Here is a 27,486-nt window from a genome sequence, read left to right as displayed (position 1 = left end):
TCCCGGTACGATCCCAGCACGATTCCGGCACGGTCCCGGTGCGATCCCGGTACAGGCCCGGGCGCGGGAGGCGGCAGCGGCCGCCGGTGGGCAGGGGGCGCTGTGGGGCCGCGGGCGCCGCTCCGGCCGCGCCGCCGCCTCGCTGCCCCGCACGGCTGTGGGGCCGCCATGGACCGCAATCCGTCGCCGCCGTGCAGCGATGCGGAGGAGGAGGAGGGGGACGCGGTGGGCAACACGGTGTACAGCAAGCACTGGCTCTTCAGCGTCCTCACCCGCCTCATCGAGGTGCGCGGCCGCCGGGAGGGAGCGGGCGGCGGACCCCGCGTCGGTCAGCGCCGGGCGGGCGCGACGCGATCGCTGCTAGGGCCGGAGGGGACGCCGGGGACCAGCCGGGACAAACCCGGGGACAGCTGGGATTCACGGGCACAAATCCGGGGGCCGGGGTGGGAACATAGTGGGAAAACACCGGGCGGGGACACAGCGGGGACCCAGCGGCTCCCGGGTGGCGCCGTGGGTTCAGCCGGGTCGTTCCCTCCCGCCCCGCTGTCCCAGGTCATCGCCCCCGCGGAGCCGGACCCCGGCGCCAGCCCCGAGGGAGCCCGGACGGAGCTGGACGAGGAGATGGAGAATGACATCTGCAAGGTGTGGGACATGTCGATGGACGAGGTAGGAGCCTTGTGCGGCACCTCGGGCCCGTCTGCCCCGAGTGTCCCGTCAGAATGGTGCTGGCAGCGGGAGAAGGCAGGGGATCAGCCAGCTCGCTCGTAATGGAGCTGCTGCCCACGCCCGGGTGTGGGGCAGGACAGCTGGGCTGGGGCGGCACCGAGCAGCCTCACCTCGGAGCTGCCCTGGGGAGAGGAGCGGGGTAGGACAGCAGCTGGAATTAACTGGGGTGCACAGCCTGTGCCTTCAGCACTTGGATTATGGGGATAGTACTGGTGCCATCTCTGAGCAGGCATATTTTCCTCTAGTAATTGTCATACGTCCTGATGGTAAGCATAGCTTTCTCTGATAGATAAACAGCCTTTCAAAGTTTAGCTGCAGACTTGCAGTGGCAGTGTAACACTTAGTATATACTATTTCCCAACACTCTCAAATGCTGGAACAGATTCTTGAGATATATATATATGTTAGTTTAAGTATTATTTTATTCCCTATCTTGTTACTCAGATTTTTTAAAGTAAACATGGAACATGGGTCTTGTACTCCCAAACATAAAAATAATTTTGTGTTTTAATGTGGTAAAATGAGGAAGAGATTTCTTCTTGTGTGTTCCAGTCAAGTGCTAATGGCAGTCCCTTCACTTGCTTCTTTTTTGTATGTCATGGTGATGTCATGCCTTAAAACATGATATTTACTGAATTCTGGTTGAGTGTCTGTTTCTGTTGAGATAGGGAGCAATTTGCATTTTCTTGCAAATGTGACTTTTTGGCTCATTCCACAGCAAATCACTGGCATACTGAACCACCAGAGGGGCTTGCTGGCTTTCTCTCATTGAAAAACAAGGATTATTGGTATTAACTGTTGGCAAATAACAAATTCCTTGTAGTGAGTTTGTCATCTCTTTGATCCAGTCCTTGTGCTGTGGGAGCATGTTTGATTTTGCATTTGGAAATTGCAGAGGTCCGTTTACTTCTCCATTCACTTTCTCCACAGGATGTTGCTTTATTCCTTCAGGAGTTCAATGCCCCTGATATATTCATGGGAGTGTTTGCCAAGTCCAAATGCCCTCGGCTAACTGTAAGTATGGACTGCCAAATAGCTCTCCTGTGTCAATAGCAATAGTAGATAGCTCTGTACATGCATTTGCATTTATCTGCCTTCTCCCATTGCACGTGTAATGTATGAGGAGAACCAGGAGAAAACGTAAAATCAAATTGTAAAATGCTTTTTCACTCTGTTTTTAACATGCTCTAATCAGTAAGAATTTTGGTGGTGCTGGAGCTGGTACCTGTCTGCTCACACATCCTCATCTAGATACACTGATGAAGGACTGAGTTTATCAAACAGTTATAAGACCTTTTATAAAACCTGCAGTCTGGCCTTTTTTTGCCTTTTGACTTGTTTCATGATTACTGAACAGAGATGGCCATGAATTTGTTTAGTCAGACCTGCAGAAGTGTGGCTGGAGGCCAGGTGCCCACCAAAGCTGCTCTGTCACTCCCCTCCTCAGCTGGACAGGGGAGAGAAAATACAACAAAAGGCTCATGGATCAAGATCAGGGCAGGGAGACATCACTCACCAGTTGCTGTGATTTGTCATGGGCAAGACAGACTCCACTTGGGGAAAATAATTTATTACTGATCAAATCAGAACAAGATAATGAGAAAAAAAAATTACAGAAGGTAATCTTTGGAATTATTAAGACGCCAATACTTTAATTTTTTTGAATTTTCCACTTGTTTTGATGTCACTGATTTCCAACTTGTGCTATACAGTGCACTGCAAGCCTCAAAATAGATTTTCAAAGGTATTCAGTGTTGATGTAAATCCTGTTTCTCAGAAGTTACCAGATGCTTTACTCGAGGAGATCAGTAGAGACAAATGGAGCTTTGAAAGTTTAGTACTTTGTCTTTGGAAAGTAGAACCCCAATCTGCAAGTGAGTGCAAGTTGGCTGTCACTGCTACTGTCATGAAACAGAGTTTGCTGGAGTGCCTGCTGAAATTTAGTGGAGGTTATAGCACGTTCATAATTAAGAAGACAACCTTAGTGGAGAGAGTTGATTCGTGACTTTAAATTACTGCAAACTGACTCACTCTGTTTTAGCACCAGTCACCTGCAGGTGTTTCCCAGCTCTTATGGTCCTCCTTACACAAGTGTGAATCCTCTTAGTGATTACCTTGGCATGAATATCCTAATGGGATGCACTACTTTGGGGCTTGTTGTTTCTTTTATTTTATTTTAGATCGCTTTAATCAGAAAATGGGCTTTGCTGGAAGCTTGTATTAAGGTCCCTTTCTTTTGTGAGCAAGTGAATATCATGAGGGTCAGGTTTTGGTGATATTTTTGTTTTAGGATTCCTTTTTGCTTTAATAACAGGGCTGTCAAATCAGCTTCAAAACAGTATACAAAGAATATGCAAGCAGAGCTGATTTCAAGATACATTTGCTTTTATGGAGCACCTAAATATCTGCATAGAACCTGAGTGTATTTTAGGCTAGTCTGATAAAACAGAAAAATTTGTATGGAATCTGTGGAAAAATTTGTATTTTCTCTCTTGCTTTTGTCTTATGGCTCTGGAAGTGACATTGTGGGCTTGCAGTTGTCTCATTACACTGTGTTTTGACTTTCCAGGAAATCTGTGTGGGAATATTAGGGAATATGGCCTGTTTCCAGGACATCTGCATGTCCATTAGCAAAGATGAGAATCTTGGGTAAGTGTCTGTGTGCTTTGTACATGAACAGGTGCTGCTTGTCTGGACTCACAATCAGGAAATTCATGTTGGAGAAAGATCTAAGCTTGCCTGCCCAGCCTCATCTTCATTCATAACTTTTGGCTGGCCATGTTTGTGTGGGAAGTGCTCAGGAAAGGAAGAAAGGACACAGACCACTATTTTGGGGGATTTTTAATCACCAGTTAGTTTTCAAGTTCAGTGGTCTTGAGGCACTGGAAGTGCATGCGCAGTTAGGAAAAGCTCATAGGCATAAATCTCAGAACATGGCTGCAGTTATGAAATTAATATTTTTATACCTTTTTAAAAATAAAGATGCGTTTTATTAACTTTTTTCCCTCTGTATTTTCTCCTTAAAGCCAAGTGTTACTGCAGCGTTTGTGTGATTCAGACTCCCCAACCCTTCTGGAAACAAGCAGGTAGGACATCTCAGGAATTAATGCATCATTACTGTAGTTCTGCTGTGCTCTGAGGCCTGGGGAGAAAACTGACAAGTGGGCTCACTATTTTATTATCCTCTCATCCTTTCCTTTTATTGTTTCTGCATTTTTGTGGAATCACTTTGCTGAGTTAGATTCCTGTTTCTGTTTCCACTGTCATTATTTTGGATTTACACTGGTACAGCTAAAAGGAGTGAACTGGTTTCTAATGTATTAAATATGGAATTCTTGCCTAGGTTGTTGTTAACTTGCCTCTCCCAGCCTGAGGTGGCCAATGTCTGGGTGGAGAGGATCCGAGAAAACCCCTCTGTGTACGACTGTGTTTGCTTCATCATGTCCAGCTCTACAAATGGTAAGGTGCCAGAACAAGCTGGGATTTAGTGGGTGTTTGCAGAAGATTTCAAATACAAATTTCAAATAGAAGTATTTTCAGTTGGGTTAATTTCTTTGAAATAAAGGAAACCTTGTGAGCTTAAAGGACACCAAAACAAACTCACCCTTCATTTGCAGGTTTATACATATAGAAAAAACCAAGCAGAAAAGCACTCATAGAGGAAGAAGAAAGCTCTGGGGGGGGGGAATAAAAATGTGTTTAAATTGAAGAAATTGTTATTTTCCACAATAAAAGAAAATAAATAGTCCTCATTCAGGGATATACATGTGTCATTTTTGAACCTTGAAACAAGACCTCATTTAATTTGTTTTTTTCAAGTCAGATATGGATTTTCTGTTTTTAAAGCTACTGAATCTGTGGAATGTGAACTGGAGGAACAGTTCAGTTACCCTGGCAGCTGAATACTGTGCAGGCTTTGGGTATGCAGAGAGTGCTACACAAATCTCTCTTAGCACTAATTTGGCAAAAACCACACCAGCCATCTAAAAATGGAAATATTTTCAATAGCATTTATGTTTAACATCCAGCTCAGCTGTAACAGTAGTTGTCATTTGTCAAGAATCCTAATAATACAGCTTTTTCAATTTTTTAATACATTTTTTAATGCCAATTCTCAGAAATCCTGCTCCATCCAATTGAAATAACAGACCTGTGTAAGTAAAATGCAGATTGGCAGGTGGATGATTAGCATAAAACTGCATATCGAGGACCAAATCTTGAGAAGTTTTACTTCAGAAGCAGAAGTTAGGACTTTTCAGGAGCATAGCATCTCTTTGCAGAATAAAGTTACTGCTTCACATGTGGCATGACGAGGTAGAAGCTGTCAGTGGGCTTTCTCTATGTAGCCAACTCTTTACCTGGTCTATGCCGCATAAAGGAATTAAACACAGCAACCAGTAGTAGGTCCCAAAGGAAGTGAATTTATTTCAGTCCTGAATTTACTCCAAATACTTGCATATACTAGCATTTTGTGAGCTAAGTTCTGCTCTTCATTTTTAGTCTTGTTGAAATAAAAAATAACATTCTCTCTTGTGCAGTTGAATTGCTGGTGAAAGTGGGTGAAGTGGTGGACAAGCTCTTTGATCTGGATGAAGAGCTGATGTTAAACTGGATCAAGAGTGGCACCTGTCGCTCTGTGGGGCCCTCTGTAGATGATTCTCCTGAAGAACTTCCAGACTTTAAGATTGTGCCTTGTATTCTTGAAGCAGCCAAGCAAGTCAGGTATGGGAGATTTCTTTTTGGTTTCATGGCTGGGGAGATTCCTTATAACCTTGTAAGGCCTGTGCCCAAACATCTTGCTTTTAGTGGCACAGTTTGACAAATCACTGGGATTTGTTTTCCTGGACTTATGATTTGATATTTGTTTGCAAAGAGAATGGCAGTGGCTGCTGATGGGCTTCTCTGTGACCAAAACACAGAACATAATCTCAGCAAGCAGCACTTTAATTTGTCTTTTTGATGTTTGTTCTGTGTAGATCAGATAACCCAGAAGGATTGGATGTTTATATGCATATCCTGCAGCTCCTGACCACAGTGGATGAAGGAATCCAGGCTATTGGTAAGAACCTGGAATTGCTGTGTGTGAGGGGACCAAGAGGGGCCATAACTCCTGGATCACCATGTATTTATTGGGGAGAACAGGAATTCAGTACCTGGAATAAATTTGTTGTGTTGGTGGGTTCTCTTTCTTTCTTTCTCAAGTGCAGGCTCCTGACAGAGGAAAAGAGACTTGGAGTTTGCTTTATGAGCTTGTTTGCCAGGAGCTTTGCCAGCCAGATGACCCACCCATCATTGTGCAGGAGCAGAAGACTGTGCTGGCCTCTATTTTGTCTGTGCTGTCTGCTATGTTTGCTTCGCAGACAGAGCAGGAGTACACCAGGATGACGAAAAGCAAGTCATACTTTTTTCTGGGTTTTTTTTTTTTTTTTTTTTTTTTTTTTTTAATTTAATACTCACAGTTGGCTTTATGTGGGTGTGGAAGGTGGTTCAATTCAGTGACATTGCATACAGTAAGATTCTTCCCTCGTTACTCAGAATCACAGCTAGCCCAAAGTTCAGTTACCAGGTGGGCTATAAATTCTAAGGAGTTACAGTACCAGAATCTACAGATTCTGCTCAGTCTCACTGCAAACTAGTGAAAATTTCAGAATTTATTTTTGCTAAAATATAGTAATACATTATTACATTGTTATTTTATACATCATATGTACAACATATATTTTTATGTAGTAATTTTTTTTTAAATAGGGGGAGATTCTGCACTTACTTAAATCCCTCTATAATTTCTTACTTTTCAATCCATGGAAAAATCTTTAGAATTAAAAGCCTGTCTTGAGAATGTGAGTCAGGGTCACCTGCAGCAGAAAGATGCTGTGCAGTTTGGTTTGTCAGGTAGGATTATCTGGATGCAAATTTGCATACTGCCCTCACTGAGTACTACTAAAGACAGTTTCCTTCTCATGTTCCTTACACTGGCATATAGTTTTTATAGATACAGGTCAGCTTGCAGGAAAAATAATTTGGGTTTTCTACTACATTTCCACTTGCTTCTTTAAAACTGTCTTTGAGTAACAAAACATAACACTGTCAGATTATACATCCCTATAGCTTTTGTGTAAAAATCTGATGGTATGTTTCAAAACTCTAATGCCTTGAAAGGATGGACAAGAATTTTCAGTGTTAAAGTTCACTGTTCTTGTTACTTTGTTTTAAGATATGCCACTGATTGGGAGCTTGATTCGTATTTTACAATACATGGAGGGCTGTGGGAAGAGAGCTGTTGAGAACTCCAAGGAATCTGAGCAAGAGGAGACTGGAAGGACTGATGTAAATGAGGAAGATTTCCATTTAAAAATTTTGAAGGATATTTGCTGCGAATTGCTTTCCAATATGCTTCAAGAACTAAACAAGGTAGGAATAAACAAAATTGTAGTAGGGATTTCTGCAGGGTAGTTAAGAAAAAAGTATTTAATATTAATGTGGGCATTTTTCTGTGCAAGTGCAGTTGCTTACTGGGAATTCATTTGAGAATCAACCAGAAGTAGCAACATGTATCGGAGATGGGAGAAACACAGGTTTTCTGAGGTGTGTGCCAAGATTCTGTATGATAAATTCTGTAGATATATGCTGCCCTTTCTTTTGAATGAAAGTCAGTTTATTTAAGAAAAGGAAATACTGTCAATATATAATCTCACCTTCTCAGCTGGACCCTTTTAATTGTGGAAGCATTCAGGTTAAGAGACTTGTGATGTGTGAGTTTCACACCTTTTGGCATCAGCTGTCTCTGGCTTTCTCTGAGAACTGTAAATTCTGGTTGTTTTACCCATTTGTAAGAACAAAGCACATTCTGTAGATGCTGTGCACAGTTTTGAGTTTGTTCTTCCAACAACTGTTCATGACATGCTGGTTGCATTTCTGATTTTCCAGGAGAATACCTTGGAAGGACTGCACCAGGGACACCTGAATGAACAGACATGTTCCTGTGCTTTTCAGAACCTCTTACCTCTGTATTTTGCTTCGGTGAGTATGGGGCAAGGTCTGTGACACAGCTGAAGAAGTGCTCCTTGGGTGGCAGGGCGTCTCCAAATCTGATACACAAACAGGACAGAATTGCTCAGGCACAGGTAAAACACCATCCAGTGCCAGACAGTCTTACCCCCTCTGTCTGTTCTGCCTCACTTCAGCCAGAGCTTTGCTGAGATCTTCAGCTGATGCCAGGGCCAAACTGTGCTGATGTGAATGGATGTCTGAAAATTTATCCTAGCTGAAAAGTTGTCCTGTATGTTTTTATAAAGGAATTATTCTAAGTATTTTCCATAGGGAGCTTTTCTCTGGGTGATAAAAGTTTTTGTGTTTCTTTTAAACAAGAAAATAAGGGTTTGAGGAAAGTGGTACCATTTCAAAATATAGACCAACTGGAATTGTGAGGTTTAGGAGGGAGGTAGCTACTGTGGGGCATTTTCCATCATTCAGTGGCTGCTGCTGGCTGCTCTTATTGGGAAAGTAAAGAACTAGAAAGAGCCCCTGTGCCAGTATAAGAATTCTGTGTTCCATGCAAGTTGGTTTTGGTTTTCATTTTTTCTCCTTGTGTGTGTTCTTTATTTCCAGGTGGAGAGTTTCCTTGAAGTCCTGCGTGAGGCTGATCAGACCCTTGCTGACAATCTAGAAAAACGTTTCCCAAGCCTGAAGGTTCACACCTAAGAATGTACATGAAATATTTTCCTTCTTTGGAATGAGGATTTTTGACTGTTTCATTACAGCATTTCAGGAATCAAGTTTTCAGTAAATGCAGGAGAAGGAGTCAACCTCTTTACCAGCAGGTGGCTTTTAAGAAATGTTCTGGGTAGCCCTGATTAACCTAGGGTTAACCTGGTCTGCAAGGGGAAAGAAATGACTGTGAATCACTTCTGCATCTTCCATCCTGTTTGCTCTGGTAATGGGAGACTGTTGATTTCTACTTGCTCTCCTGCAGAGTAGTTTTATTTGAATTACTCTCAATTCTGTGCTTTTCAACTGAAGTTGAAACAGCAAAATGAATGAAATGCACTGAGTAGTTCTTTAACATGGTGCTGGTTACTTTCAAGTTGCTGTTGGCAAAAGGAGGTTTGCTCAATAGAAATCCCCCTCAAGCATCTGATAAAAACAGTTAAATTATTTGGGAATTTTTTTAGATCATATCAATACCTTGAGCAGGTACTGTAACAGAAAGGTTTCATTCTGCTCCTTTGAAATCTTCACACTTCTACTGCAGCTCTGAGCTGTGGTGTCTCAGTGCTGTGCAGTTAAAGGATTTGAGAATATTGTTACCAATGGTCTGTGCTGCAGCTTCCAGCCATTGCAGGTAACTGCCCACAGTTCAGAGTTGCAGGGCAGCTTTGGATTCAATCCCTGGTGTACCTGCAGACCTGTGGGGTTTTTTCAGCAGTCTGTGCTTCAGTGTAGGAGTGTAACGTATCAGTTCTTTCCTTCTTGATCTGTTGTATGAATTATCTCAGAATGGCATGAGAAATGCCATGTTTTCCATGGGGGAGGTTAGGGTGTTAGGTCACTTGCAGGAAATTCAGTGTACAATCTCCTAAAACTCCCATTTTAATTATATGATGTTTTGAGTGCATTGCATTTTTAGATCCTGTGTCTGCAGGCAATGGACCTGACATGTCCTGAGTCTGAAGAGATGGCACAGCAGCACATCAACCTCACTGTTTCTGTAAATGAGAGTGGAAAACAACTGGCCTTTATTAGGTTTGAGATGTAAAAGCAGATGGGAACCAGAGCATAGAGAATAACTGAGTGTCACATACACACATTCCCTGGCTCTCCAGGTTTTACAGACTTTAGTGCTGTGCTGGGCCATGTTGTGTTACCAGAGTTACCTGGACATGTGGTAAAATACAGTATGTGTATATGTATATATAACCTTTCCATCCCAGCCTCCAGTTTTCAAAACCAGTGTAATTCAGTCATCCCCCTGCCAGCAGCATCTTTGTTGTCAACAGGGAATTTAGAATTGCAAATACCTGACTTGTGTTGCCAAAAAGAATTGCCATGGTTTATATCAATTTTTGTATGCTATGTTTGTTGGAGAAATCTGGTGACTGTGAATCAGATGACACCATTTTTCATACTACTTTGACAGTTTTGGGATATTTTCTTAAACCTACAGATTTGTAATAAAGCTTCTTTTTTTATAAAAAAAACCAAACCTGTATGCTTTCCTTCATTCTAGTGTCAATTAAATTTGTTTTCTGAGCCACTGGAAATGTCTGTTACTCTTAAGTGTGTCAGTTGTTAAAAGAAAATCCAACCTCTTCATAATGTCTGTGTGCTGTAAAAAGTTTTCCTTCATTGAATATTTATTTTAACTCTTGCTTTTTTGCATAGTCATTTTTATGGTCTGGAAGTTAATGTGTGTCTCATCCCATAAACATTTTTTGAGCTTAGTTTGTCCCCAGCTGTATCATAAGTGTCTTCCACCATAGTGAAGAATTATTTCTGGTGTCTCCTGGAATTTGTGGTAGTTGAAATTCTGCAGCAGCCATGTAATGTAATGTAGAAAAAAAAGCTTAGAAAAGATCTGTTGTTTTATTTTGTTCCTTCTCCTTTTCAATACACCAATATCCAGTGTTGGCTGATGAGCTTTAAGTGATATTGATATCTGGTGCCTGTCATGAGACAGAAAAAATTACGGATGTCATGTGGGAACCCAGATGGGTCCCATCCTCCTGCTCACCTGCAACAGAAGGAGCTGCAGGCATGGTCAGCCAGCCTTGCTTCAGCAGAATGGTAACTCAGGTATGCTGGGAATTTTTATTTTTTTTATTTTTATTTTATCCTTGATGGCCAGGGTGGATTGGAGACTGGGATTCCCCCTTTGCCCACCCCTGTGCGGTGGGTGCGGCGCTGCCTTGGCAGTGAGGCTGGTGCCAGGGTGGATGAAGGGAACTGTGCCGTGTTTGCGGGGCTCAGAGAGGGAAGAAATTATTTGTGGGGGTAGGTGGAGGATGTGTTTGGAGCTGGTGCACATGTGTTTCATCATCCTGCCAGCAGGGACCTCCCTTGGCCTGTGCTTCATCAGCAGCATGTGTTTGGGGTTTTGGTGGGGTTGGGCTTTTCCTGGGGAGGGGCAGGGAGGTGTTTGGGTTTTGAATTTGGTATTTTTTTTAAATTCCTTCTCCTAGACCTCTTTTGACACCCACTGACAAGGCTGAGCTCTCTAGGCCAGTTGATTCAGAATGGCTATCTGTCTATCTACAAGCAGGTGAGCAGCTTTCTTCCAGACCAAAGATCTGATTAACTCCAGAACATCCTCCTTTGGGCAGAAATGAGAAGTACTTGTTGATGCTCTGTGCAGAGCTCTGAACAAAAGTGGGTACCTGAAGCATTGAACTAATACAGCAGGAGTCCAATCCTGCTTGGACAGAGCTGGATGTGACTTGTGGCATAAGAGCAGTCATAGAAAATTGAGGCAGAAGGCAGACTGGAAGGCCTTATTTTAAATTAGTCTTAATAGATCCATATAATAATTTTATTCAAAGATAGGATTCTAACATTCTGTTGACTCAACTTTTATGCACATGTGGTATCTTATCCCACGTTGTAACTTTTTTCTGGTGTGTCGCAGACATTTCTCCACAGAAATCCTTTCTTTCAGATTTCTGCATCTTCGGGAGGCCAGAGGCCCCCGAAGAGAAAGTAAACAATTATTATCAGCTGCTGGGGAATGCAACAGGAACACCTTGATTGGCTCATTTTCTATGTTTATAATTAAGAGCCAATCACCAGTGCAAGCCAGGGGACTGAGTCCTTGGCCATAGCTTTGTTGTGGATTCTTTTCTATCTATTCTTAGCTAGCCTAGCTGCTCTGCAAACCTCTCTCTATATTCTTTTTAGTATAACTATAATGTATTATATCATATATTAATAAATCAAGCCTTCTGATCAAGAAACAAGATTCACCGTCTCTCTCTCACCAGCTGCGCCCACACAGGACGCTGTAATACTGGTGGGACAAAGCACCACAAAACCAAAGAAATTTGGGATGTGGGAAAAAAACCAGTGGCATTGGAATGCTTTATCTGCTCCTTTGGTAGTGCAAGGAGGTGGTTACTGATATCCTAATGCTTGCCCAATATTCATGATGCAGATTTGTTCTTTCTCCATGAAACATAAAAGCTCTTTTCCATGCTTCTCCATATCCATGTCACTCTGCTTGCTTAATTTTCTGTCACTACTATTTTAGTTCATATTTTTTCTAAATGCTGTGGTGAGTCCTTTGTAAGCTGAAACTGCTCTGTTAAAAACATCTGTCACTGAAACTAAGCTGCATCCAAAAGAGATAATAAGATAAAATCTTTATTTCTAAGTGAAGTATCTTCATAGTTTATTATATTGGCATTAAAAGGTACAGAGGTGTTACTGCAGTTTTGTTTGCCTGGAAAATCTGTGTTCTTTCTCACTTATTTTGGCTGCTACAGGGAGTTACAAAACCAGCAGCCTTTCTTTTATTTTTCACCAAAAAATTGGCAAAGTTTTTTCCTAGAGCAGAATATTTTAGCAGCTCCCTAATGTATCTTTTATTTCCCCCTCAAAATTAATTGTCCTTTTTCAGTGCTCGCTTTGCTGGCGATGATGATGAAATTCACGTGCTCTGCCAAAGTCAGTGAGGAAGGAAGAACCTGCTGCACCTGGGGCAAGGACCAGTCTGCTGTGCTGTTACACAACCTCCCAAAAGCCCTTCATGTGAAGGCAAGCCCGGGCAGCCTCGTGCCTCAGCCCTGCAGTGAGTGAAGCCCCTCAGTCAGAGCCAACGGGGCGTGAGCTGAGGGAACCTGACATCACCAGCACGGCAAAACAAACCAGGTTATTGCCAACAGCTGTCCACTGAGGTTTGCAATGGGGAATGCTGCTCCTGCACCTCCTTTTGTTCCCCTCCCCGATTCATTTCTGCAAAAAGAAAGCAGGTTTTATAATGCAAGGAGGTGACATCTAAGATGGGTAAGAAAACAGGTTTGCTTCTGAGTTGTTACTGTGGAGAAAATGAATGAACACAGGGAAAACCCAGTGGGGCTCAATTCGTCTTTCTCCCAGGTCATTGCATGTGAGCTGCAGGTCTTAGTGATGGCTCAGTAAAGTCTGAGAGCTGAATTTCATACAAAGGCTACTGTGAAAGAGCTCACAAAGAAAAGGTAACAGTGGTAGGAGGCTGTGAAGAGAAGACAGTAGTAGTAGAGGAAGAAAAAAGCTTAAGAGATACTGGAGAAAGAAGGCAAATAGGGAAAAGCCTGGAAGAGTCCTGACAAAGAGGATAAATAATAAGTGTGGTGTTGAAGGAGAAAGGTATCAGTAATTATGTTAGCATTCTAGATCTGTCCAGGTGGAATAGCTGGTGTGCAGTCACCTATCGGAAGTCTTAGCACTGATTACATTTTCTGTTTTCAAACCTGAATTTCCTTTGCAGTTTCTCCTGATCTTATGGAAATGAGACAAGCTTAAGGTGAACATGAGGTCTTAAAAACCACAGCAGGTGGGCTATTGAGTATTGCTGGATTTTTTAAATTTCTTTTTTTAATTCACTAACTCTCCCCCCATGTTTTTTGCTGGCCAGGTGAGGCATCGGGGAGCCAAATCATGATGGAGGTGAGGCAGTCAGGTGTTGCAAGCCCTTGTTTGGCATGGATCTTGACATGACAGAGGCAATTTGTGAAAGCAGGGTCCTGCAGGGTTGGCGCTTGCAGCCTGCAGCCTGCTCCTGGCACAGGCACAGTGACTGCCTGCATCTTTGTGCCCATGGTAACTTAAGTGCCATGTTGACACTTCCCCAATTTATGTCCCTTCATCCAGTTTCCAAGGAAATCTTAGAAAAGCAAATGCACCTTGATATTCTGTGTTGCAATAGTGGCAGTTATTTATTCTGTGCTTCAGGTTATGCAAACTTCATTTTAATTTTGCAGTGAGTTTGTATCAATATTATTTCTCTTGTCATGTATATAATTTTTGGTGACAGCTCTGTTTAAAGAAGATGTAACTTTAACAAGCCATCTGTTAACCTTACATAGAAAGGAAATGCTTTTGTCAATTATTCCAATGAAATCAGAAAAATAATTTCCTGGCCTCCAGTAGCAGACCAGTCTCCCTATCTTCTGTCAATAGGAGGATATTGAAACATGCAGGAAATACATGCACACTTTTATCCTGCCCTGCAATACAGCCACAGTGTTGCATTATAATTAGCCAGTGATGTCAGAAGGTTTCATTTTCCATGAAGACTTCTTTGTAGTGCACAAACTCTTTCATTCAACATCAGAGAGTTTCCTCATTAGTCAGGTGGGAAGGCTGGACACAGAAACCATGGGTAGTTATTTTGAGTTTATGCCAGCCTGATTAGTAAAGATTTTGATTTAATAAGTTAAGAAAGTAGAAAAGAGGGGCAAACACTTCAGATTAGGTGGGAATGAAAAACCCTGCAAAATGACTCCATTTTGTCATTTAGGATGAAGTCATAACAATGGCTGAAAGGAAGGAAGAGCAGTAGTGGACAGAAAAGACTGAAATAATAGGGAAGAGAAAAATGAATGGAGAAAACCTGGAAGAGCAAGGGAGCAGTCTGGTTTTGTGAGGTTAGTAGATAGAAGACATTTCTGAGTAGACAAAAAGAAACACAGGAAGCTGCCTATGAGCTGACAAATGGTGTAGGTCCAAGGAAAGTCTTTGAGAGAGATGAGTGTGTAGTGTGAGCTGCTCTTGGGGGAGAGTCCCAAGCCCAAATGAAGGGAAGATTTGTCCATTTCCTTCTTCCCTTATTGGAAAGGTTCTCAGAACTTTTAAAAGAAGATGGGAGATAGATGCAAAATATACTGGCATTGAGCTGCTCTAGAGAGGGTTTGGTCCAGGCCAATTCCTGCACAATCCATGTGCTTATGGACACAAGCAAGAGCAGTCAGGGATAACGTGAGAGACAAACTTCTTGCAGCTTCCTTGCTTCTCCAGCCTTTCTGGACAGCAGAGCAGGGGGGTGAGGACAGCATCCAGCAGTGTGTCTGTGCACAAGTGCTTTTGAGCCCACCCTGCTCGCTTCCCTCTTGTCCAGCACTCAGTGAGAAACGTAAAGGTCAGAACCAGATCTTTTATTGCAGCTTTATCAGTAACTTTAACCAATAGATCTGGAGTCAACCCCCACAATGGAAGTATTGAAAATAGCCACAGTGCTACTCCATAGCTATCAGCTTTTGCATTAGAAGAGCTCTTGATGCTGCAGTGTCACCTAGGAGGCAGACATTTCTTGTCCACAGTGTGAAGGCTGAGGGTGCTTTGTTGGAAGAACCTGCTGAATGTGACGCTACATGATGTGATTGCTCACACAGGGTAAAGGAAATGCTGTCATGATTTAATTAATCAGTTCTGATCTGCCGATCCCTGAGTTTACTTAGACTTGAAAGAAGTAAATATAATTAGATTAAACAAAGGTCTTTCCTTCCCGCACATGCTCTGGGCCCTTTTGCGTCTTCTGTGAGATTACAAAAAGCTTATGAATAACAGGCACAGAGGTCTTTGTTGTTGTTGTTGACTTAATGCAGAAGGCTGGCAGGAGGAATATTATGCACAGGTGCAGTATGCATGACATCAGAAGAAGATGACACATGGGTGCTTGTAATGAGTTTTTTAAAATTTGATTTCCAGTGTTAGGTTGCAAAAGGATAGAAACATCAAGGTTTCAGTGTTGCCTGTTGCAGGTCAAGGTAATTTTGACAAAAAGTGGTAATGTTTGATTGAAACCTTATCAAAACAGAGGAAAGAGGTAGAAGAGGTTAGAATTCAGCTCTTGGTTTATCCAAAGGCTTTTTGTGTGTAACTGCCTAAAGCTGTGCAAGCCCTGGATACCTCAGTGTGATTCCACAGCAGGTCTGGATGGTTTTCCACCAGCCAGAGGTGGTTCCTGTGCAGTTGTTCTGAGTGACTTTGAGAGCACACTCACAACTTTACAGTGGCTTCTTTGGCCACAGACATTGTGTAAAACATGTCCAGTTGTGGGCTTCCTGCCTCCCCTCGCACGGAGCTGTTTCTGCCAGCAGCAGGGACTGGCCCTCTCCAAGCACCACATCTTCGTTCCTGGTCTTGTGTCTGTGCTGGAGAGCTTTGTGGAGGGAGATGTGGCTTGGGGAAGGCAGCTCCCTTCTATTCTACTGCATGTACTCATGTCATGTGTTTGTCATTCACAAGTGACCCAGCATGTGGCTGTGCAGATGCCATTTATGGTGTGCTATGCTAAATTTACCAGAAAATCCCTGATAACTCCATTTACCATATGGTTTTTCAGGTGAATTTGCCCCTGTCTTTTGGGAAGTTAATTCTAGACTGTATTTTTCTAAATTGTTTGTACTAATGGGGTAAGAGAAAGTGAATGGGGTGAAGAAGCCTAATAAAAATGACAAATACCCAATCTATTTAACCCCCTTTGCTCTCTCGAGTAATTTTCAAAAAAAATCAAGGTCAACATTGATTAATACAAAGTGTTCTTGACTAAAATCAGATTTTAAAATAAGCAAATATTTTGTCCACATAGTTTGCCAGATATTAAAGATTAGTTTGACTCATCCAGAATGAATTTTTTTCCCATCTTTTCTTTCTAAAAATTGGTACTGACTTTTCCAATCCATAACTCTTTTCCATTTAGTCCCTACTAGCATGTGAATAGGTGAAAAGAATTGTGACTAGATGGGAGGCACAGTGACAGTTCACTAAATATATTGTAAATTGCACTGAGCTCTGCTTGCACCTCTTTGACAAATCCTCATTAGCCTGTTTTGGTTTACAGTTGCACCCTCCTGTCAGCTGTAAGTCTGCTCACAGTTTACCACCCTAATCTTTTATCCATGATCCTGGTTACTATTTAGCTAATGCTTTCAACCTTAAATAAGCTTATAATGTTTATTTCTCTGAAATAAAATTTTGTACCTCGTGTCCCTAGAAGCAAAGCTCTCTAATCAGGAGATGAGACTCATTAGTGTTACATTTCAAGGAGCCTTACTTTGATCCAAATTAATTAATTTTGCCCCAATACAAAATTGTCCTAACTATAATGGGAACTAAAATCTAATAAGATAAAAGAAATTCAGAGGGGAAAAAATATCTGTCATGAGAACACAGCAAGATGAACAGCTTTTGCCAGTCTTGAAAATGATCATGTGTTTCACAGCTCTGAGGCTGGACATTTTACAATTGCCAGTGTATTTAAAGTTGCTGCTGTGAATTGATGGGTTTACATTGCTGGTTTCCATCCCTGGAGCAAAAAGTGACTGTGATTTAATTTATGTTGTTCATGCTGGTCAATGGCCAGTGTCTAGACCAGAGGCTGCCCTCTGTCATCTGTTTCCTGTGTGGTTTCAGGACTTCAGTGAATGGGGGTGTCTGAAATCTGTGAACAGAGAATGGTCCATCCTCCGAGCTCACGGTGTGAAACCCTGAGGGCTGGAATTTAACAGACTGGCTGGGAATGAGCAGCCTGACCATGGCCTCTGTTTCAGAATGGCTGATCATCTTCAGCACGGGGTGAAACACACCAAAAACCTACTGGAACAGGCAAACCCAGTGTCTTCTGGCATTGTTTGGGCCTTGGAGTCATCTCTTGATTTCTCTTGCCTTGGCTTGTTTAGGGTGTGTGAAACTCATGGCATACATTCAGCAAATCTAACATTGGATACACTTCCTAAACAAATGTGAATATGGCAGAGGCTGGTTTCTGGCCCAAGCCTGTGGTGAGGCTGTCAGAAGTACCTGGAGAGCTTTCGTTCTCTTTCCTGAGTGGATCAAAGTCTGCTGAATCGCTTTCTGAGCTCTGCTTACTCATATCATTAGTGAGTACAAAGCTTTCCCCTTTGTTCACTGCTCCACCTCACTCTGAATACACAATATGCTGCTGTTCTGCTAATTAGGCCAACAGGCTGAGGTTAACAAACACTCTGTGACTGCTCTTATCAGCAGCCTTATTTATGCATTTGACTATTTTGCTTTGTGTTCGTCTGTGATGTGAAAGCACTGGATAATTCCTGAGGTTTTGTAGTGATAATGTGGCAGAAATAATGGTACCAGGGTAGTTCCTCAATGAATGGAGTCCACTATACCATAACTTGTGCCTAAGGGATGGAGAAGTATCAGGACCTGGTCAGAAGTAATCCCTGAATGCCATAAGGGGCTGTTTTCAGTGATGGTGGCTGAGGTTGCCTTAAGCTCTGGCACACTCTCCTCTTTTTGGTTTTGTCTTTCATTTTCAGGTTGGGCATCTTGCACCTGTACCTGGTGCCAGAGCCATCAGCACTGAGCAGCTTCTCAGCCTCCCCACCCTTGCCAGGCTCTGGAGCTGGGGCCAGGGTGGTGCAGGGCAGAGCTGTGACCTGGCTCAGCCTGTGAGAAAGCAGCTGGGAGCCTCCCCTTCAGCCCTGCAGAGCAGAGCAGTATCTGCAAGGCTCCATGGAATATTCCCTTGTCCTCTCCAGGCTGCACTGCATTTCCAGGCAGCAGGTAGATCTGTTTGTTGAGCTTTTCCACTTGGTTTTCCCCATCTCTGTTTGATGATTCTGGCTGGACTGAATGCTGTTTGCTCTAGTAACACAGGGAATCTCTGCTGGCTGGTTTGGGACCATGTTTAACTTGAGGTGACTTCACCAACCCCGAACAGATAAGGAAATAAAAGGAAGTTGTAATTGGCGCTTCTGTACCCAGTAACTCCAGAGTAATTGGAGCAAAGAGCTCTTTCAGGGCTTTGGTTCCCAGCCAGATATTCCCAAATAATCAAACTTTGGTTTGAAATGTAGCTGATTGATATAATTTTGTGATATTATTTTCCCTAGAGAAAACAAATCAGAGCCTGGTTTGTCCATTGTCCCAGCAGCATCTAAACTAACCTTTTGTAAGGAGTTTACAAAGGTGCTGTCAGGAAAAACTACACCTTATTTGCTCAGAGCAGCAAATAGCTCATGTCACTTGTGATTTCATTTAGCTTTTATGAAATGAAAAATATTTCCTGCCTCACATGAAAAGGCTAATATTGCTTCTTTAAACAGTCCAAAGCAAATATACAAACAGTGCATGGTCTGTTGGCTTCAGCAGGTTTACACAGCAGCTCTGGCTTTTCAAAATAAGTGTGCTTGAAGGCTGTTGATACTACAGCTGGCTGAGACACGATGAGAGGGTAATTTACCTCATTGGTTCTTGCACTTTCATTGGAAAAAGATATTTATAAATATGTTTTAAACTCTTGCATAATTGAAATCTCCCTTTTCCTTTTGTCGCATATTAACTGGTTATGAATGAAATGCTTTATTGATCAACAACTATTCAGTGGCATGAATTGTTAACTGCTTGCTGAGCCACCCTCATGGGGATGTGGTGCCCTTCTCAGGGACTGAGCCATCCAGGCATTTCTCTGAGGCTGCTCTGAGCTCAGGCACGGGGCACTGTCACAGCCTCATGCTGGTGAAAGGCTGGGGGAATTGCTCTGGAAAGTGTTTGCTGGCAGAACTGTGGTTTGTAGAAGAAGGGAGAAAATGGAAGAATTTTCTGTAGAAAGACTTCAAGATTTCAGATCCATACATTTCTTTGAAAATTTGAAAAGCTTTGGATTTGGAGCTTTTAGGGACTCCCTGCATTTAGGTAAATGCCACAATGACAGGTTACCTCATTTAGGTGAGAGAAGTCAAAAGTTGAGAGAATGTAGGTTAGAAAGTGATTGGAAGTGAATGCTGTTGCTTGGGTGTTGTGACAATAAATGCTTTATAATTATTAAAAATCAGTAGAAAAAAACAAGCCAGACTTTCAGACCAGCAGTTTTTTGGGCATCAGTATAAAAGGACATTGAAAAAATTAAATCGGAATATGAGGAAGATCTGTAAAACTTATACTGCAAAGCAAACTGTGCAGAGGCCTGCATGATGCTCACCTTCACTTTTCCCTGTGTACTTCCACAGTGCTTGTCTAAGTGCCATGAGATTCTTAAGGCATAACTTGTCTGCAGCACTTAATTAACAGAAAGGCAGAGGGCTGTGATTAGAATTTTCAGTTGTGTGCTCTGGAGAAAGTAATTATGATTAGAGCAGACTTGGTACTAAATCGTATTAAGCCTGTTTTGTTCAGGGAGTTACCACTCCATACCTTTTTCTGGAAAAGTTTCAAGTGGCCCCTTTGCCTCAGACAAATGGTCCTGCTTGGAAAGGCAGATGCCTGGGCCCAATAAAGTCCAGGGGGGTTTCGTCACCAGATGCTTCATCACCCTTGCAGCATTCAGGTAGATAATCTTATATTTCAGCAGAAGATTAATATCCTTACAGAATGTTCTCAACCTGCTTTTCCATGTTCTTGCCTGACCAGTTCAACAAAATCATCCTCTGACTCTGCTCCAGATTGGAACCCCTGTACTACATTGATTTTTCTTTTTTTCCACCTTTATTTTCCCCTCCCAGACCAGCTTCCTCAGAGTGTTGGTAAACACAAGATTTGTGTCATGTCTGCAAAGATGTGCCAGGTAAGTTGAGTCCCTACATATTTGACCCACAGAGAGCAAACTTTCACAGAGTGGGAGGAAGAGGAGAGGCAGGGCAGAAGGTTTAGGTTGTTGTGTTTCAGAGGGCAAAAAGGGTCCCTTTACTGTGTGGCTTCCTAGGGAGGGGGAGATCTGGAGATGTGACAGCTTGGTTTAATACTTCTCAGCCTAAAAATCTCCAGAGCAAATCTACAAATGTATATTCCCAAGTGTCAGAACACTGCTTGATTGCAAACTCTGCTGTCAAGTTTCTGCTTAGAAGAGCAAAACAGAAACTCTCTGAAAACTAGAGCAGAGTCACCTCTGAGCTAGCAGATGGGAAGGAGGAATACATTCGTGGTATCTTCTGGAGATGCTTGATGTTCCTGGAGCTACTCCAGCAAAGGACTGAGAAAAGTGCAATGACTTCAGTCTGACACCATCCTGTCACTTGGATCTGAGTGAGGAAAGTTCATTTAATGAGGAATTAGGGCGGGAAAGGTAAGCAAAGCCACTCTGGCAGCCTTCATGTGCCCTGGTTGCTCTGTGCCAGTGAGAGAGGTTTTGTGGCAGCTGCACATGGCAAAGCCCTGTCCTGCAAAACATGATCAGCTCGAGCCCCTTTTGAGCAGGGTCAGACCTGTGCTCCATCCTCAGGTGCTGATTATCTGTCTGGAGGGCTTTGTGTGCATGAGAGGCTCTATGTGAGAAATCTCCTGCAGGCTTTAGAGAAAAATCAGTCACTGTATTGCCTTATCTCCTGTGCCATAACCATTCTCTCCCCATGGTTTTGATGCCCCAGTTGTCCTTCAGAGTTCCTTCCCACCTCAGGGTCTGTGTAGATTTCTGACATCCCACTGAAAACTTTTGGCCTCTCTTTGCCTTGGTGCTCCTGCAGACCAACAAGGTCCCATTTCAGACCTTTTCTGGGTCAGTGTTTGCTTGTGCCACTCCTGCCAAGATGAGCAGGGTGGTTCCTGTGCATTTTGCTGCCTTGTTTGTGTTGTCTCCATACCTGACTGCTGTGCCATACTGCTCTTTTCTGTGGATAGGGGCCCAAGCCACCATTCTCAAGTGGTAGAATATGCTACCAGTTTTTGAGAAAAGGTAGAAATTTTTCTCTCTGTGTGAAAACACAAAGCAGCAGCTGTGCTAGTGACAGAGTGAGGGTCTTCCAAAGCCCGACATCTACAGAACTGTGAAGATTTGGCTTTTGGCTGAAACCTTTTAAGTAGTTCTCCTATTTAGCCATCCACAGATTCCTAGGAGCTGGAGACGCAGTGTGGAGAGGAGCAGAGCAAGCTCCAGTGAGCACCCAGTGGAAACAGGCTGTAATTGAGTCTGTTCATGCTTTGTGCTTCTGCCCTTTCAGACCGGGGGGCATTGGCTGTGGTGAACAAGCACTTCTTACCAAACCAGTGAATCAGCTTTAATCTGCTCCCCAAAACCCTGGGCACTCCAGTTATCTTGTTATGCAACCAATACATTTCATATTAGGTTAAATTTCCTTGGCCATTCCTGACCTCATTCCCATTGTTTCAGCAGTTATAGGTCAGGCTACCCATGGGTCCTCCATTCTTATTGCTTCATTTGAGCTAGGGAAAATTGACAGATTAGTCATATTCTATCATAAGTGTCTTACTGTGCCCATGTTTACACATTTGTCATTAACACCAGGCTCTCACACACTTAGGGGTCTGGGTAAAGATCCTACAAACTGTTTGCTCTCTGAGTCAGCTCGTTTGATGGGGAGATTTATTCTTCAGGAAGGAAGTGAAATGCCTGTTATAGAGATAATACATATATTGATAAATACTGCATTTTCTTTATGCAGGGAAAATTGAAGCATCTGGTGACGAAATATGTGCCATGAGCAAACTGGGAAAAAAAGGGTTTTTCCAGCTATGTCATCCTGTTCAGCTGTGCTGTTTCTGAAGGGCTGAGCTGGTTACTGTTTCCAGCTAGAAACAGGATTGTATGAAGTTCAATCCTTCCAGGTAGAAGGAAGACTCTGATATCATCATCGCAGATGTTGGTGCGAGTGTGACTGTGCCTGCCTGGGTTAGGTGTCACCCTCTATATTTGCTTTATCAATATGATTTACCAGGTGTGTTACACCAGTGTCTAAGGGATCTAGCTGAAAAAATCCTCAAAACCTTTATAGGCACTGAAGACAGAGATACGGGGAATGGGCACGGGGATTTTTCCAGACACTTGATTATATTCAAGTGAAACTAGCTGCTGCTGATTTTGAGCATTTCTTTGAAAGGTTTGTTTAAAAAAACCATATAAAAAGGATCAGAGTCTTTGGTTTTGGACAGCTCAAATAGAAAATTATCAATCTCTCCTCCCCAAGAGACTCCTAACACCTCCAAGAGATTATTCCCGGGGAATGTTTGGCTTCTCCTGCTGTGGACCAAAGTCCCTTTATCTTAATGTTGCCAAGTTGAGATGAGACAGTGAGGACTGGAGTCAAAAAAACATGAGTTTTTATACTATAAACACACCTAGATATATGCAGAAAATAAATGACAACATAAATGATATCAAAAGATGTAGTTTTCTGCTAATAAAAAAGTAGTTACTCTTCCTGTATGCACAGGAGGTTTTGAGAAAAGACGGAATACGCTGCAATTTATTTTCACAGCAGAAATGCACTGCTGTTTTTAGTGAAGATCTCAATACATCTGCCCACCGTGTTTGGGACTTTGGGACTACAGCCTGCACTATGTGCTGTTGAGAATTTAGGATGTTGCTGAGTCTCCTGTAGCCTCAGAGGCCCCTTTGCTCAGAGCCGCTCTGCTACAGGCTCAGCCCTCACCACCTCTCATTTCTGATGCAGTTTGCCTTCCCTTCCCCACAGGCAGTGTACAGAGCATTTTACAGGGAGTGCACAAGTGTTGGGAAGCGTCTGTGTGGACACGGTGGAGGAGGGCTCCCTCACCCAAATGCTCGCTGCCCTCAGCCCCGTGGTGTGTGAATTTATGTTACCTGCAGAGCCCCTAGAGTCACCCGCACAAAGTCAGTGTCCTGTGACCCCTCTTGGGTGACCCTGTCCAGGTAACTCAGGAGGCAAAGAGCTTCTCCTTGTGCGGGTTTTTCCGGCTGCAGTGACGGGGAGCGGGTGCTGGCTGCGCCCGAGCATCGCTGCTCTGCAAACCGGGTCAACATCGTGGAGGGGCCCAAGGCGCCCCTTTCCCAGCCGGGCCGGGCAGCGCCTCCCCCGCCTCCCCGCATCCCTCCCCTCGCTGGGGGGCGGCTCTCGGTCCTGCATAAAGCCGGCGGGGCCGGGCCCTGCCCTGAGCCTGCCCGGCCATGCACCCCGCGCCGCGCCGCGCCGGATCCCTGGAGGCGGCGCCGAGCCCGCGGGACCCCGGCAGGCAGGTGAGGAGCGGGGCGGGCTCGGGAGTGCGGGATGGGCACGGGGAGTGCGGGATGGGCACAGGTGAGGAGCGGGATGGGCACGGGGAGTGCGGGATGGGCACAGGTGAGGAGCGGGGCGGGCTCGGGCGTGCGGGATGGGCACAGGTGAGGAGCGGGATGGGCACGGGGAGTGCGGGATGGGCACAGGTGAGGAGCGGGATAGGCACGGGGAGTGCGGGATGGGCACAGGTGAGGAACGGGGCGGGCTCGGGCGTGCGGGATGGGCACAGGTGAGGAGCGGGATGGGCACGGGGAGTGCGGGATGAACATAGATGAGGCGAACAGGATGGGCTCGGGGGGAGCAGGATGGGCACAGGAGGAGCCGGATGGGCACAGGTGAGGAGAGCAGGATGGGTACGGGGAGTGTGGGATGAACATGGATGAGGTGAACAGGATGGGCACAGGTGAGGGTAGCAGGATGGGTAGGGGAGTGCAGGATGCACACAGGTGAGGGGAGCAGAACGGGCACGGGGAGTGCGGGGTGGGATCCTCGCTGCCCGGCCCCGGGGTCAGTCCCGGCTTGCTGGGTAAACGCCGTTTCTGTGGAGTCGCAGCTCGGGCGCTTCGCTGTTGCAGTTCTCGGAAACTCGGGAGCTTTCTGGCCCCGGTTACTTGGAGAGCAGAAATTGGAGACCTGGGGTGCGGCTCCTCTGGCGTCGGTGGCAGCGTTCGGTGCCGCTGGGATTGGGATGGAGCTGCTGTTTTGGGATAAAAGAGGGGAAAAAAAATCTCAAAGTGTAAATGTGAGCATATGAAATTAAGGTAGAACAAAAGCGACTTTTGGTGTACCATTGCTTAAGAGACAGAGGGTGTGACATAGCTCAGAAGAACTCACTCCTTTTATTTATAATATTCTCCATTATAGTGGGAATTTCCTTAGTGCATCAGAGATTAGATAGTAGCAGCACTGGCTGCAGTTACTGATACTGTGCAGTTGACAAAGTCTGTAAAATTCCTTGTGAAGACAAGAATGTTGACAGTAAAGTTTTACAAAAACATTGCTTTGCTGTATCCCTCAGATACCTGGAAGCCAAATAAGCTGCTCAGCACAGCTTTTGCTTTGGTGTCTGAGAGCTAAATCTTAGGAAGAACTTTGGTGTAGCTGGAAAATGTGATGTGATATCTAGTTGTGGTCACTCCTAATATTGTGTATTCACCCTTCCCTAGAAGTGTGTCAAAAGGACAGCAACAAAGTAAGCAGCTACTTAAAGGGAAGAGAATATAAAATGCCCACTGTCACTTTTTATTAATTGTGATTAATGCAAATCAGTATAAAACATTTTGAAAATAATTTTTCATCTTCAATTTATGAATTGAAATGAGATTTTTTTAAGGCAAATATGTTTGGATAATTTAAAATCCTGATTATCCATTAATATGAAGAATTAAAGCACAAAATATGCTCCCTCATATATCTTTCTCTCTGTGAACATCCTTTGGGGAGAGGGAGAAAGGAAAGATAATTGCTATGGGTCCTAAAAAGTGAAATCTTTAACTGGACAGTACCTAATTGTCTACATAAAAAAAGGGCTTAGAATATCCCCATGTTTGTCAATTTTCATCAAGACTGAGTCAGGCTGGTGGAAAATCAGTTAAAGATTTGCATCACTAATAAAAAACATCACTGCAATATTAACTCCCCCTTCACCCTCCAAAAAGTTCAAATGTGTTACCATGCAAAGGAAAAGTTTCAGATTTTACTGGAGCTGTGTTGCTGAGTTACTGATAGAGGTTAAAATATAAGTGAACTGCAGCCACAGGAGGAGAGGAATTGTTTCTGTGTTACCTTTTCTCCTGTTGCCTTGCACCCAAATGGTTGCTGCATTGGGTGATTGTCTTCATTTTTTAATTAAAGCAAAAGGTGAGCTTTGGTGTAGGGTTAAATATGTATATGGTGTGCATTTGGCATTGTAAGCATCACAATTTCTCTTTTCCACCTTGTAATTCCTAAGTTAGAGGTCATTTCTAGAGCTTGATATAAGAACATTTTATGTTTTGTTGATTTTCTTCATTGATCTCTTAAACATATTACTTCATAGATGCTGTCACCTGATCCTTGACACAGTGTAAGTTGCAGCAGCAAAGCACAAAAGACGAGCATTCGTTTTTGGTGCAGGTAGTCTGTCCCAGCTGTGCACCTCATAACACTGCATGCAACTGTGCCAAATCTCAAAAAGGCTGATCCAGGCTCAAGCCAATGATCCTAGATGTGGAGTCAAGCCAACATGCTGCATATTAGCTTCTTCTATAAACCAGCACTGCATTTATTGCCTTCAAAGACCACCACCTAACTCTACTTGTAGTGGAGACTTCTTTGCTTCTCCTACAGCAGCCCCATCTGAACAGGATTTGGCTCACACAAATGGCTCTCTGCACTTGAGAAAACAGCCTGTGACCTGTATGTAATCGTGGTGTTTGCAGCTTTTTATTTTCTGTTTGAAGTGCCTGTGCTCAGTGCCTGTTCCTGGCTCTTGTAACAGTGATCTAACACTGGAGTGAGCTGGGAAACCTGCAGGCTGCTCAGCTGAACCCTGACTGGGCTTGCCAATATTTCCAGCAGAAAATTTGGTGTCAGGACTCAAGCTGATGGAGTTCATTGACTTTGGTGGATCAGAAACAGTGTGATGGTCTGACTCTGTTGTCCAGGCTCATCATATTGTGGCAACTCATTCGAAGTGGGAACCCAGTCAGAAATCCAAATATTTTCATTACATTGTTAAAGTTGGAGAGACTGTATTAGGGAATCAAAGGAACTGGTGCATTTTGTTTGCATTTTTATTTTGCTCTTTTCATTTCTGAAAATGTCTCAAGATAGTGATATCTTTAAAGTTGTGTCAGATCAAAAAATAATTCCAAATAACAATATTGTGCCTTCATTGTTCCTCTCCTCTTTCTTGCTGACTCATTCAGAAACCTCTCCTTTTATTCTTTCGTTTTTGCAAGGTTTGAAGACATATGAGGGATAGCCTCTGCTCATAAGCCTTGTGTTTTTTCTTTACTTTGTATTTTCCTTATTCTTTACTGTTTCAGTATTATCTCTTTTTATGGCCTGGCTACAGGTAGCTAAGAATATGATCTGTGATAGCTGCTGATTTCCACACAGCCGGGAGTGTGTTCACTAGTGAGGCACAAAACCACACGGTCTGACAGTGTGGGGTGTCTGAATTTTCAGTGTGTGATTTGGGTGACTGTGCCAAGGGTCTGACACATGAATTAAGGGACATGGCAGATGAAGCAGCTGGGCTGTGGTTGATCAGAGAGGGAATGTCTCTATAGCCAACAGATTCTGGTCAGCAAAACATTTTACCTCCTTAGGTTTGTCTCCTTGCCCTCTGAAAACAGTGTATTACAGTTATGTAACAAGAGAGTGATTTTCAGTTCAGATCTACTGAATCCTGATTCATCTTTTCCTACCTGTGTCCTGCAGGATTTGGATTATTCTCTTTGCCAGTGTTCACTGAACTTGCTAACAAGTGTTTTTGTTCAATGTACTATCTCTGCTGACATCTTATTGTTCCTCTTCCTCCCAGTGGCAATGCTAATTATAAACTATACACTGAAAACATTTTCTGCATCCTAGGGAATGAATAAAGATGTCCATAAAATCATTCAACTAAAAAAAAGATATCTTGGTATTTCAGTCTCTCACAAATTCTGTCTGTGGCTAACTTTATTCCTGTTATTTCCTAATATTTGAATTCATAATTTTCCTTTTGTCGTTGATCCAAGCACAGCATTACCCAAGACACCCTGAAATGCAAAAACTTACACTTTTTGCACTTCTACTCATTCAAACAAACTTTTTTTTTGTTTGCATCTAGTTAAAT

General features: G+C 43.4%; 1 protein-coding gene across 1 annotated transcript; it reads left to right on the top strand.

The window, feature by feature from the left end:
• Nucleotides 1-168: 168 nt before the first annotated feature.
• SAAL1 (serum amyloid A like 1) lies at nucleotides 169-9,986 on the top strand. Its single transcript, XM_059475225.1, has 12 exons — nucleotides 169-285; nucleotides 553-666; nucleotides 1,657-1,740; nucleotides 3,296-3,375; nucleotides 3,753-3,812; nucleotides 4,070-4,185; nucleotides 5,265-5,448; nucleotides 5,703-5,785; nucleotides 5,929-6,117; nucleotides 6,941-7,137; nucleotides 7,654-7,746; nucleotides 8,335-9,986. Exons 1-12 carry the CDS (start codon nucleotides 169-171, stop codon nucleotides 8,425-8,427), a joined length of 1,410 nt encoding a protein of 469 aa, XP_059331208.1. The 3' UTR covers nucleotides 8,428-9,986.
• The last annotated feature ends 17,500 nt before the right edge of the window (nucleotides 9,987-27,486 follow it).

This window comes from Ammospiza nelsoni, chromosome 6, assembly GCF_027579445.1.
Source record: "Ammospiza nelsoni isolate bAmmNel1 chromosome 6, bAmmNel1.pri, whole genome shotgun sequence".
In the NCBI taxonomy this organism is placed as follows: domain Eukaryota; kingdom Metazoa; phylum Chordata; class Aves; order Passeriformes; family Passerellidae; genus Ammospiza; species Ammospiza nelsoni.
Note: the sequence above shows the minus strand (reverse complement) of the source record. Positions and strands in the feature narration are given on the sequence as shown.